This window comes from Triticum urartu, chromosome 4A (genome assembly GCF_056163025.1).
Source record: "Triticum urartu cultivar PI428250 chromosome 4A, HENAU_Tu73, whole genome shotgun sequence".
In the NCBI taxonomy this organism is placed as follows: domain Eukaryota; kingdom Viridiplantae; phylum Streptophyta; class Magnoliopsida; order Poales; family Poaceae; genus Triticum; species Triticum urartu.
The window spans coordinates 337,427,523-337,440,586 of record NC_141876.1 but is presented as its reverse complement, the minus strand read 5'-3'; the positions used below and the strand labels follow the sequence as shown (position 1 = coordinate 337,440,586).

Here is a 13,064-nt window from a genome sequence, read left to right as displayed (position 1 = left end):
CTGATCTCTACTTTCTTGATGCGTTGCTGCAGGCCGCGAGAACTAGTCTCCGCGGCGAGTGGCGATGAGCTCTTTCGTGTTCTCAAGACGCTGCTTGAGAACATCCATGAATTCCTCCACCAGCCTTTGGCGCTCATTGCGGAGCATGTCATTCTCGTCCATAAGTTTCTTGACGATGACGCCGGTCCTCTTCAACAAGTCACTGGTCTCCTCCTACGGGTCTACACTTCGGACGATCTTCTCCCACAGCAGGTCGTGCTCGGCCCGGAGCCTCTCATTGCCCTCCCTTAGTGCGCCGATAGCCTTTTCAAACGAGGCTTTCATGTCATCCTGCAACCTCGCAAAACGGGAGATCTGATCCATCTGGCCATGGACGATCGCATGCTTGCACCTGTAACAGTCGTCGCCTACACGCGAGAAATTTTCCCAGGCCGCCGCGGCACGGCGGGACATCTCTGCAGCATTCGTGGCGCGGCGGGACATCTCTGCTGCTTCCGTGGCGTGGCCGGACCAGTCTGCTGCATTGACGGTGCGGCGGGACCTCCGTGCTGCTTCGGCGGCGCGGCAGGACCTCTGTGCTCCTACTTCCGCGCGGCGGGACATGCCGGCTGCTCTCACAGCGAGGCGGGACATCTCTCATGCTTCCGCTTCCATGATCGCCTCTCCCTGGTGGCAATCTCTCGACCCAGAACTCATGATGGCCATGGCAGACACAAGGGAAGGATGCTGAATGGCTTGTTTGTTTTTGTGGATGAGGAGTTGAGGAGGAATGCACAGTCATCTTGGCATACTAGTATTTATAACCGAGTACTAATACGCTCCTAAGTGGGAAACCGTTTAGGTTGTGATCGGTGTGAACATGTTTGCAATTAAATATAGCATGGAGTAATTTGGAATGTGACGAGACGCAAGCTCAAAATTTATTGACGGTTCAAGTTTCGAAGTGCGGCACTATTCCTGAATGGAGTACTTCTTTTTCTACTCTCTCCTTTCCGGTTTTATAGGGCTTATCTCAAAATTTTAGTTTTTCCATTTTATAAGGCTCAATTTGGTTGTTCCCCAACACATGTTCAGATTCCAAGGTGCATTAAATCATTACATGCTAGTATTAAGAGAAAATTGACCAATGCATGTACTTTATGCATGCATGCATTGCAATTAATGCATTGATAAACATAATTTTTATCGCCACCAAAACCCACCATTTCTTAAGCTAAAGTAGACCGAGGTAATCCCTATATTAGCATATTACTAAGATAAGTAGAAGGCACTATAGAAACATTTAGGACGTGAGCTTGTCAATCTGAATGTGGAGGGACACAAGCTTAGCCCCGGCAGCAGCTTGGGCGGAACTGTCAAGAAGGTCAGCTCCTGCACGTCGACGTCGCCGGGATCCTTGCTGCTTGTCACCTCCATTTCCACCTTGATGGAGTCGGTCGTGCCTTTGGGCTCCCCCGGCAAGCCGTTCGCCCACAGCTTGGCCACGTAGTGCGGCAGTGGGGACGCCCCCGCTCTAATGCAGACGACCGACACGACGATAGGCGCGCCGATGTCGAGCACGCCGCCGACCAAGAAAAATGCGTGGCGGTCCACCTCCGCGAACAGCAAGAGCCATGGCTCCGACAGTGGCACTTGCAGCTGGAGCACCTTGCAGTACTGGATCCTGTGCACGGGCATGGGATGCACGGTGCTGATGTGGTGGTAGAGCACCGGCGGCGGGCCTTCGTAGCCGCAGACAGGCCCAGGGCATTTGCAGGGCGTGAGCGGACACACGCTCTGGTGATCGGCGAGCTTGTGGTATGTGACATAGAGCCCACAGCCTTCGTGCGGGCACTCCACCCTCACCGACGAAAGGACGGAGTCCACCGCCGTGTTCCGCACGTCGAAGCCACCACCGCGCTCGGACTTCTGGCACTGCCGCTGATTCCCGGGGCGCTCGACGCGGCAGTCCACGCAGGCCAGGTGCCCTCCCTTGCACTGCAGAAATCAATCGAACAGCACATCAATCAAGAAACCTGCACCTTGCTCAATCAGCCGAACGGACGAGGTGTATTCGAACCTCATACACTGGAGGCGTCAAGGGGCGGAGGCACAAGGGGCAGTGGAGCACGGTGGGGTCCATCGAGACCTTAGAGAGCTCCATCATCGGGTCCTGTTCGGTCTGCATGATCTCGCCCTCCTCGTGCACAACCATCTCTCGACTTGGGCCGGGGTATTAGAAAGCTTTACCTTCACATATTTTATACTACTTCAAGGTGCATTAAATCAACACATGCAAGTATCAAAAGGAGAGTCACGGCATGCATGCATGCATGCGTTGTAATTAATGCATCGGTAAACGCAAATTATTGAAATATATCGATTGTAGTGCTTTGATGTGTCGCATCAACTCGTACATCAACAAGAAGTTTGATTATCCTCTCCCTCGCCGACTTAACTGCACCTGCCTTTGGCTGTATGACAGGTTGGCCACACACCTGTCGGGCCCACCTGTCATACAAGCAAAGGCAGGAGCGTCCCTCCCTCGCCCATGAGCGTGGTGGCTGGCAAGACTAGGAGAAGCTTTCGCTACATGCTCTCCCTCCCACACGCGGTGGACATGCAGCATGTAGCGACCCGACCTCAGATGGTCAAGTCTCCGTGCTTCAGTGTCATCCCTGGATCGGTAATGCTGACACACACAGTACTCGAAGGATTTATAACAGAGTAGCAATCACACACTATTACATCGAATGTCTCCAAAGAGAACTTATTACAATAATATGGCTTAAGGCCATCTAATGCGATAACAGCGGAAGGCTTAGAAGATAAAGTGAGTCCATCAACTCCAACGGCATAGCTGAGCTGCACGGCAACGACCTAACGAACCTTACTCCTCGTCTGAAAAGTCTGCAACGACAAATGTGCTGACCCGTTTTCGGGCTGCAACGTATCATGTTGCAGACTTTTCAGACGAGGATTAAGGTTCGTTAGGTCGTTGCTGTGCAGCTCAGCTATGCCGTTGGAGTTGATGGACTCACTTTATCTTCCAAGCCTTCCGCTGTTATCACATTAGATAGCCTTAATCCATATGATTGTAATAAGTTCTCTTTGGAGACATTCGATGTAATAGTATGTGATTGCTACTCTGTTATAAATCCTTCGAGTACTGTGTGTGTCAGCATTACCGATCCAGGGATGACACTGAAGCACAAAGACTTGACCATCTGAGGTCGGGTCGCTACAAGATGGTATCAGAGCACACGCTGAGTGTAGGACACGACCACTAAGATAAACCCTAGGTCACACTTCTCTTCTCATTTCTGACTCCTCTCCATTTTCTACTCTTTAGGATGACGGAGATGAAGAACAAGTTTGCACAACCGGATGAAGACACACCTTTTGGACGCCACTTGAAGGAAGTCACTAGGTACTTGAACATTGGAATACAAAGCTTCACCGGGACGTACAACGCCACTTTACCTGAAGAGGAGCGCTGGATGATTCAAGTACAAGTTCCAGGAAGGACGTTCTCGCCATCTTCTAAACCCATAGAATTTTCCTTCGACGCACCAACCTAGAGTTTAGGAAAGAGTATGGCAGCTCACATCACCATGGGACGCATTGGAGAAGTTTACAATAGGGAGCTTAAGGACACTATCTACCAAATATGTGGGCACCGAGACGAGCAATGGGAAGTAATCAGCACTAAAAAGGATAGATCCATTGCAGCTTTCATCCTGGAGTTAAACTAGCACATTCGACGTCAGGAGAACCAGATGTGTGTGGACATGATGGACTTGAAGAAGGCGAAGACTAGGATCATCGAGCTGGAGGAAGAACTCAAGTTTACCCGCGATGGATATGAGGAGGAAATCAAGACCCTACTGGCGAAGAATGACGACTTAGTCAAGAAGATCGGAGTATTCATGGGAGGACCAGCACCAATAGAAGAAGAAGAAGAAGAACCCAAGGAAATACGCCCCAAGGACTACATCATCATCGACGACACCGACTCCGACCCTAGTGATGATGACTTTGAAGACGAAGTTGGAGCAGACATCATGGAGTCTTCCACCGATCAAAACTTCTAGATGACCACCAACTATTAGTATTATTTCCCCATGTATATAGTAGTAGTGAGCACTTTTGCGATAGTTCTAGACCGTTTGCATGCTCTTGCTTGATTGATTGAGTGAAGTGATTGTGATTGTCTCATGTGCATATGGGTAGTGCCTTCTCATTAGACCCCTTTTCTATTCTAATCTCTTCCATCTAAACCCATCAGATGCCTCCGAGACATGACACCGGTTTTGCCTTTCCGCCGGAGCTCACCCAGTTGATCCAACAGTAGAATACGTTGATGCAATTGCTAGTTCAGAATCAGGGCAACAACAACAACAACAACAACAACCCACCGCCAGTGGACAACCTAGCCCGTTTTCTAAGGTTACAGCCGCCGGTGTTTTCCAGTAACACCGAGCCTATAGTTGCTGATGATTGGCTACGTCGAATTGGAAGGGAGTTGAACACCGCAGGTTGCACAGATGCTGAGAAGGTGTGCTTTGCCGCACATCAATTGGATGGACCAGCAGCCTCATGGTGGGAGAATTACACAGCCACTTTTCCTGTAGCCAGTGTCACTTCGGACCAGTTTCAGCAAGCTTTCTGCACCGCCCATGTCTCAACTGGAGCTATGCAGATGAAGAAGCGGGAGTTTCGCAACCTATGCCAGGGGAACCGTACTGTGGCTCAGTACGTGGATGAGTTTAGCAAGTTATCACGCTATGCCCCTGATGATGTGGCCACAGATGCCGCGAAGCAGGAGAAGTTTATGGAAGGGTTGAATGATGAGATGAGCATGCAGTTGATGGTAGCAACCTTCAACAACTACTAGGAGTTGGTAGATAAGGCTCTTATGATTGAAGGGAAACAGCAGCAGATTGAGAGCCGCAAGAGAAAGTATGGACAAGGGAAGTTTAACTCAGGAGCTCCGCAGAAGCCTCGCCTAATCCCGAACTCGGGAGGACTTGTTCATAACCATGGAGGTAACAACCACACTGGAGGAGGATCACATAACCACAGTGGTGCTAAAAATGGGAATGGGAACGGAGCTAACAACAATCAGAACCGCTCCAACCCGTCCACTCCCGCCAAAAGAGACTTACATCAGGTTACCTGTTTTAAGTGCGGGAATAAAGGGCACTATGCCAATGATTGCCCCGAAGGAAGGAATGGAAACGGAAATGGAAGCGCTGGGAAGAAGCCCAATCCATTCAACAAAGGACAAGTGAACCACGTTAACGTGGAGGAGGTTGAAGAGCAGCCGGACGCGGTAATAGGTAAGTTTTAGGTTAAGTCATTTACCGCTCTTGTTCTTTTCGATACTGGTGCATCGCATTCATACATATCAAGAGGGTTCATGGATAAGTTTAAACTACCAACCCAAACCCTTAGGACCCCCCTTTTAGTGAGTTCACCCGGAGTAGAATATATGGCTAGCCGATGGTGTGACCAGATACCCTTAACCATTGGCACACATGTGTTTCCGTCCGACCTAATTATCTTGGAGTCGCAAGGATTGGATGTGATATTGGGTATGGACTGGATGACAAAGTATGGAGGAAGCATTGACTGTGCGAGTAAGTCGATTTATCTCACCACCCCGGAGGGAAAAAGGATTAAGTATGTGTCTAGGCATGTGCCTAAAAGGAGCCAAGTGAATGCCCTTACGGGAGTTGTTCAGGAGGAAGTGCCGGTAGTAAAGGATTACCTGGATGTTTTCCTAGAGGAGTTACCAGGCATGCCACCGGACAGAGATATTGAGTTTTTGATAGAGCTGTTACCAGGAACAGGACCAATATCCAAGAGACCCTATCGGATGCCCGCGAATGATCTGGAGGAAATTAAGAAACAGATCAAGGAGTTATTGGAGAAAGGATACATCCGAAGGAGTTCATCACCATAGGGAGCCCCAGTACTTCTGGTTGAGAAGAAAGATAAATCCCTAAGGATGGTTGTTGATTATCGAGTCTTGAATGAAGTAACGATAAAGAACAAGTACCCACTACTGATGATCAACGATCTATTTGATCAGTTGCAAGGAGCTAAAGTGTTCTCAAAGATTGATTTACAATCAGGGTATCATCAGTTGAAGATACGAGAGAAGGACATACCAAAGACGACGTTCACAACGCGATATGGATTATACGAGTACACGGTCATGTCGTTTGGACTGACTAATGCCCCTGCCTATTTCATGAGCATGATGAACAAGGTGTTCATGGAGTATTTGGACAAGTTTGTTCTGGTGTTTATTGATGATATCATGGTATACTCGAAGAACGAGGAGGAGCACAAAGAGCATTTGCGTTTAGTTCTCGAGAAGCTCAGGGAACACCAGTTGTATGCTAAGTTCAGCAAATGGGAGTTTTGGCTGAAGGAAGTCGGATTCCTTGTACATGTTATATCAGGAGAAGGTATAGCAGTAGACCCCAGCAAGGTTCAGTCAGTCACTGAATGGTTGGCACCCACCTTAGTTAGCGAGATCCGCAGTTTTCTTGGACTCGCAGGATACTACCGGAGATTTATTGAGAACTTTTCCAAGATTGCAAAACCAATGACTGAAGTATTAAATAAGGATACCAAGTTTAAATGGACAGAAGATTGTGAAGTAAGTTTCCAGCAGTTGAAGAAATGTTTGACTACATCCCCAGTGCTAGTACTGCCAGATATACATAAGGAGTTCCAAGTGTATTGCGACGCCTCTCGCTTAGGACTTGGATGTGTGCTTATGCAGGACAGAAGAGTTGTTTCGTATGCCTCACGACAACTAAAACCTCATGAGTTGAATTATGCCACGCATGATTTGGAGCTAGCAGCCATAGTGCATGCGTTGAAGACTTGGAGACATTACCTTATTGGAAACTGTTGTGATGTGTACACGGATCACAAGAGTTTGAAGTACATCTTCACCCAGAAGGAGCTGAACCTTAGGCAGAGGAGATGGTTGGAGCTTATAAAGGATTATGACATAAAGCTACACTATCATCCAGGAAAGGCCAATGTCGTAGCAGACGCATTGAGTCGGAAGAGTTATGTTAATATCCTTGGAAGTAAAGGACTGCCGAAGGAATTAGCCAAGGACATCATGGGACTTCGATTAGAGATTGTACCTAGAAGGTTCATTTCCACCGTAGAGGTTCAGTCGACATTCCTGGACAAGATTCGGGAAGCTCAGAAAGATGATAAAGAGATTGCCGAGATAAAGGAGAAGATGGGCAAAGGAAAGGCCAAAGGTTTTCATGAGGATGAGCACGATACCCTATGGTTTGAGGACCGAGTTTATGTGCCCAATAATCAGGAGATCAGAAAGTTAATACTTCAAGAGGCCCATGACTCACCATACTCGATACACCCCGGAAACACCAAGATGTATTTGGACTTGAAGGAACATTTCTGGTGGACTGGTATGAAAAAGGATATTGCCGAGTATGTATCCGTATGTGATGTATGTCAGAGAGTTAAGGCAGAACATCAGAAGCCAGCAGGACTGTTACAGCCTATGCCGATACCCGAATGGAAGTGGGATAAACTTGGCATGGACTTTATCACCGGATTACCTAGGACTAAAGCAGGATATGATTCCATATGGGTAGTAGTTGATCGTTTGACCAAAGTAGCTCACTTCATCCCAGTGAAAACCACCTATACAAGTGCAAGGTTGGCCAAGATCTATATGTCCTGGATCGTATGTCTGCATGGAGTTCCGAGGACCATCGTATCGGATCGAGAAACACAGTTTACCTCAAAGTTTTGGCATCAGTTACACCAGACCTTGGGAACGAGATTGGAGTTCAGTACAGCGTTTCACCTGCAGACGGATGGGCAGACTGAGAGAGTCAATCAAATTTTGGAGGACATGTTGAGAGCCTGTGCGCTAGATTATGGATCTAGTTGGGATGACAATTTGCCGTATGCAGAGTTCTCATACAACAATAGCTACCAAGCCAGTTTGAAGATGGCACCGTTTGAAGCCCTGTATGGACGCAGGTGCAGAACACCGTTGATGTGGGATGAGGTAGGAGACCGACAGTTGTTTGGACCAGACTTGATTAAAGAATCTGAGGAGAAGGTAAAACTGATCCGAGACCGACTGAAGATTGCTCAGTCCAGGCAGAAGAGTTATGCAGACTCAAAACTCAAGGAGGAAACCTACGAAATTGGAGACAGAGCATATCTGCGAGTATCGCCCTTGCGAGGAGTGAAATGTTTTGGAGTTAAGGGAAAGTTAGCCTCGAGATTTGTAGGAGCGTACCGCATTTTGGAACGGATGGGAGAAGTTGCCTACAAGTTGGAGTTACCTGAGGGACTGTCAGGAGTCCATGATGTGTTCCACGTTTCACAGCTGAAGAAGTGTCATGCTGAGATGGTTGATATACCATTAAGAGATACAATACCCTTGGAGGCGATTCAGTTGGACAGTGATTTGACTTATGAGGAGAAGCCAGTTAAGATTCTTGAGTTTGCCAGCAGAGTCACCCGCAGTAAGGTTATCAAGTTTTGCAAAGTTCAGTGGAGCCACCATACCGAGGATGAAGCCACCTGGGAACAACAGGATGATCTCCGCAAGGACCACCCATACCTATTTTCTAGCCAACCCGAATCTCGAGGGCGAGATTCATCTTAAGGGGGGTAGGTTTGTAACATCCCAAATTTTCCATTTGGAATGTTATACATAGATCATCCATGCATATCATGTTTTATTACTTTTCCGTACCGTAATCCTCGAAATCCTAAGCAACTCAAGGACCCTCGGAGAGAGTTGGGGATTTCCCGGTCTTCATATGTGATTCTTTTATCAAATAATGAAACGAGGATTTTGATTTCAATAATTTTTCTCTCCGAAAATATTTCATATTAAATCAAATGAGTGGAGATAATATGACTCTTCCAAAATAAATGAAATATCGGAGGAAAAATTTTAAAATCATTTATTGGATTTTTATTTTATTTTATTCGGATTTTATTTGCATTAGAAAAATATCATGTTTTTCAAAATTGCATTTTAGGGCCAAGAAAATGTTCAACTCGTCCTAAATATTTTATTTAGACAGTGAAAATTTGTTTTGGAATTTTTAGGTTTTTATTAATTTTTTTAGGATTTTATTTCGGTCGGCGAAGTTTTTTTTTTAAAAAAAATTCCGCGCCGACTAGGCCTAAGGCCCAGCCGCGCCATGCCGCGCCACCGCCTCCCCGCGCGCGAGCGCCGCCGCCGCTGACTCGGACAAAGTCGCCGCCGCACCTTGCCCCCTACTCCAAGTCGCACCCCCCTCCTATATATACGTGCCCCCCGCCCCCCCTCCACCACCACACCGCGCCGCCGCCGCCTGCTGCCCGCGCCGCCGCACCCCGCCGCCCCACGAGCCTCCGTCCCGCCGCCAAGCCCTCGCCGGACATTTTAAAACCCTAGTTTGCGTTTTTTAATAAATAGATCGGTTTTTCTCCGGTTTATTTATTTAGCGAGTGTTCGCTCGTTCGTACATTTTAATGAACGCGTTCTTCGTTTAGATCCAGATAAGAACGTTCGTTCGTTCACCTGTTCGTCGTTTTTCTTTTTATCGGATTTATTCCGTGATTTTTTCTGATCGCGATTTCTGATCCGATCTTAGTTTCTTTTATCTTTTTGCTCATTTATCGGAATAAGGCGATTCAAGCGCCTGGAGTTTCGTCTCAAAACCCTCTCTCCGGTTAATCAACTCAAACAAGTTTTTGTTACTGTAAAATCTGACCGAGTTTCAGATTAGTAAACGAAGCTTCTTTCTTTCGCCGTTTGACTTTCGTTGCTTCGTTTGACTTGATTCTTTTTGCGTACCAGAGTTCTTAAGTTGAACTTTCTGGTCAACCTCTCTTATTTGAGTTTTGCTTGTGCATCATTGCTTGTTACTTATGTACGTTATTGTTTGCTTGCGATAGAGTTCCCGGAGTGCGAAGCATGTTACTACGAGTCTCTAGGATTCGCGGATCGTCAGCAAGGCAAGTAACACTTTGATCATATCCCATTATTACCCAGTTTTTATGCATTAGTTCCAATCCTCAAACATTGCATGATTAGGATGTCATTAACTTCTAGGTTGGGAAGTAGTTGTCGAGGTAGAACCTATTGCCCTGTTATATTCAAACCCTTGGGAGTTACTTCTACGTATTGCTTATATTGCCATGCTATGCTCGTAGACGTGGTTTGGGTTTGAGTGAAATTCATGGCAGATGTGAGATTGTTAATTAATGGTTGAACTTAAGGTGGCAACTTAATCAAACAACAGGGTGGATTGAGGCACCTGGGGAACCAAGTGTTGTCTGTTTTTTTGGAAATCCCGGGGTACCCGTGTGATCTTCCTATGGACCGCCACCCAGGCTCAAAGGGAACTGAGATGATTCATGCTAGAAACTTCCGTGTGCAGCCACAAGCTATTATGGGCTCTAGCATAGTTGAGTAAGTTACGTGAAGCTCTTGAAGAGATAGATTAGCAGGTAGTGGGTTTTGTAGGTTTGGTATGGTCTACCCGGAGTAGAGAGTTAACGTTTCTGAAAGACTGTCTTAGTCATCCGTTTCTCAAACACCATGTAGTGCGAGAAATCCAACGGAGGCGATCGAGTCTTGTGGGGAAAAGTGTGCAAACCTCTGCAGAGTGTACAATCTAATCATGGTTAGTCGTGTCCCCGGTTATGGACAACTCTTGAGTATCTAGTACTTGGGTTATCACATGTATCTCACCATGTTTAATTAATACTGTCGGGTTGTTAATCACTTTAATTGGGATTGAGTTGGGGGTACCTTCTCAATGATGTTTCAACCACCATGATAGTAAATTAAAATCTATTCCTTTGTTGTAGGGAAAAATTGGCTTTTCGCAAAAACTATAACCATAGAGCTTTCCACCAGCCATATATGCATGTAGTTATAGCAATATTCTGTTTCTACTCTACTGTGTTATATTGCCAGCATATTCCATGTGCTGACCCATTTTTGGGCTGCAACGTATCATGTTGCAGACTTTTCAGACGAGGAGTTAGGTGCGTTAGGTCATTGCCGTGCAGCTCAGCTATGCCATTGGAGTTGATGGACTCACTTTATCTTCCAAGCCTTCCGCTGTTATCGCATTAGATGGCCTTAAGCCATATTATTGTAATAAGTTCTCATTGGAGACATTCAATGTAATAGTGTGTGATTGCTACTCTGTTATAAATCCTTCGAGTACTGTGTGTGTCAGCATTACCGATCCAGGGATGACACTGAAGCACAGAGACTTGACCATCTGAGGTCGGGTCGCTACACAACAGTTCAATCGGTGTCATATGGCCAGAAGAGTACTATAGTACTCCTCCAGTGCAGTAGTACTCCATCATTGTTTGACTTCTCGAAGACGCGAAGAGCCAAGCGCAGCCCAGACGCTCGTGTGGCAGTTTCATGTGTAGAGTAGTCTAGGATAGCGTGTACCATGCGTGTAAGCTTAAAATCGTTGGGGTCGGCTCCATGCTATGTGGCAGTCTCGAAGTTTTTTTTAAAAAATTTAAAATAGTCTTCTGGCCCTACCTGACACCCTGGTGATTGTAGTTTGCACGCTCATCTGGTCAAGACAGGAATATATATTTTAATTTCTTTTTTTCTTCGAAAAGGGGGGACTCCCCGGTCTCTGCATCAGAACGATGCATACGACCACATATATTTTAATTTGTGGTGGGTAAATGTTAGAGGTTGCAGCAAATATATTGTACACTGCGGGTCTTTCAGCCAAGTTTAGAGGCAAGCATGTGGGGCCAGTGCTATGATGTGTCGCGTCAACTCGTACAACAAGGAGAAGCTTGATTTTACTACACGCCTTCTCTCTCACCCATGCACGCAGTTGCTCGCAAACGAGGACATGCTTTTACTTAGTAGTACTTCTACAATGAGCTATCCGTCCCACTCACGGTGGACGGACATGCAGCAGTGGATTCGACACTATAGAAGCAGTAGTACTAACATCATTTTTCGTCTTCTCGAAGAGGCGAAGAGCCAACCGCAAACCGAACATTGCAGTTGCGAACATTGGAGCACGCATATAGCCAGGCTCTTGCATGAGACAAAATTGCTATGTGAGCCCACTATTGTACTAGTACATACAACTACTTGCTAGTATAGCCCTGTAAACCAGAATGGAGTATTTGCCCTTCTAGAGATTTCAACAAGTGACTAGACTACACCGAGACGGAGTACATATGGAGCAAAATGTGGTAATCTGCACCGTAAATAAATACTCCCTCTGTCCCATAATATAAGAGCGTTTTTGACACTACACTAGTGTCAAAAACGTTCTTATATTATGGATAGAGGGAGTACATACTAGTTCTATCGTTTTCCTCTCCGAGGTGCACAATATTGAGTGTACTGACAAGTCTCTTTTTGACACGCATTTACGTTTTTTTACTCAATACAGACGCAAGCGCTCATATACACGCGCATACACTCACCCCTATGAACGCACACACGCACGGCACTATCATCTTGAAATTTACGAAGTCACCATAGGCACCTTGTCGTCGACGGGTCCATAGGTGCTCCAATGCCAAGGAGGGAGAGGGTAGCGGTTCCCGAGACGTTGAACGGTCAATGATGCATCCTCAATTACATGCAGAGGGAATTAATTGGAGAAGCAGAATAGAGCCAGCACGATGTGATGCAACAGAGTTTGGACTCTCATATAATAAAGGCGCCTCACCACTCCAATCCATCGACTCCCAAGTCTCTGCGCAACACTGCTCACTCCAATCCAAGACCAAGTGACCAGAAGCCACAAGCACCTATGGAGGCGATGGACGCGAGCGGCAGTCGGCTGTGCCAAATCACCCAAGGCGCCGGCCTGCGGCCCCACACCGCGCAGCGTTTCCAGACGGTGCTGGCGACCGCAGGCATCATAGCTATCGCCGACACCGGCTTCACCTCTCGCATGGACGACATGATGGTCAACTCCATCCGCAAGTTCACCACCGTCAAGAAGCGCGCGGACGACCTTGCCGTACTGCTCCAGCCCGCGCACCCAGGCTCC

At 46.9% G+C, this 13,064-nt stretch overlaps 1 protein-coding gene across 1 annotated transcript; it reads right to left on the bottom strand.

The window, feature by feature from the left end:
• Positions 1-213: 213 nt before the first annotated feature.
• LOC147975772 (E3 ubiquitin-protein ligase SINA-like 10) lies at positions 214-2,194 on the bottom strand. Its single transcript, XM_087520575.1, has 3 exons — positions 2,060-2,194; positions 1,411-1,977; positions 214-330 (listed from the first exon to the last, which is right to left on the bottom strand). The coding sequence occupies exons 1-3, from the start codon at positions 2,192-2,194 to the stop codon at positions 214-216; spliced, it is 819 nt and encodes a 272-aa protein (XP_087376701.1).
• Between the last annotated feature and the right edge of the window lie 10,870 nt (positions 2,195-13,064).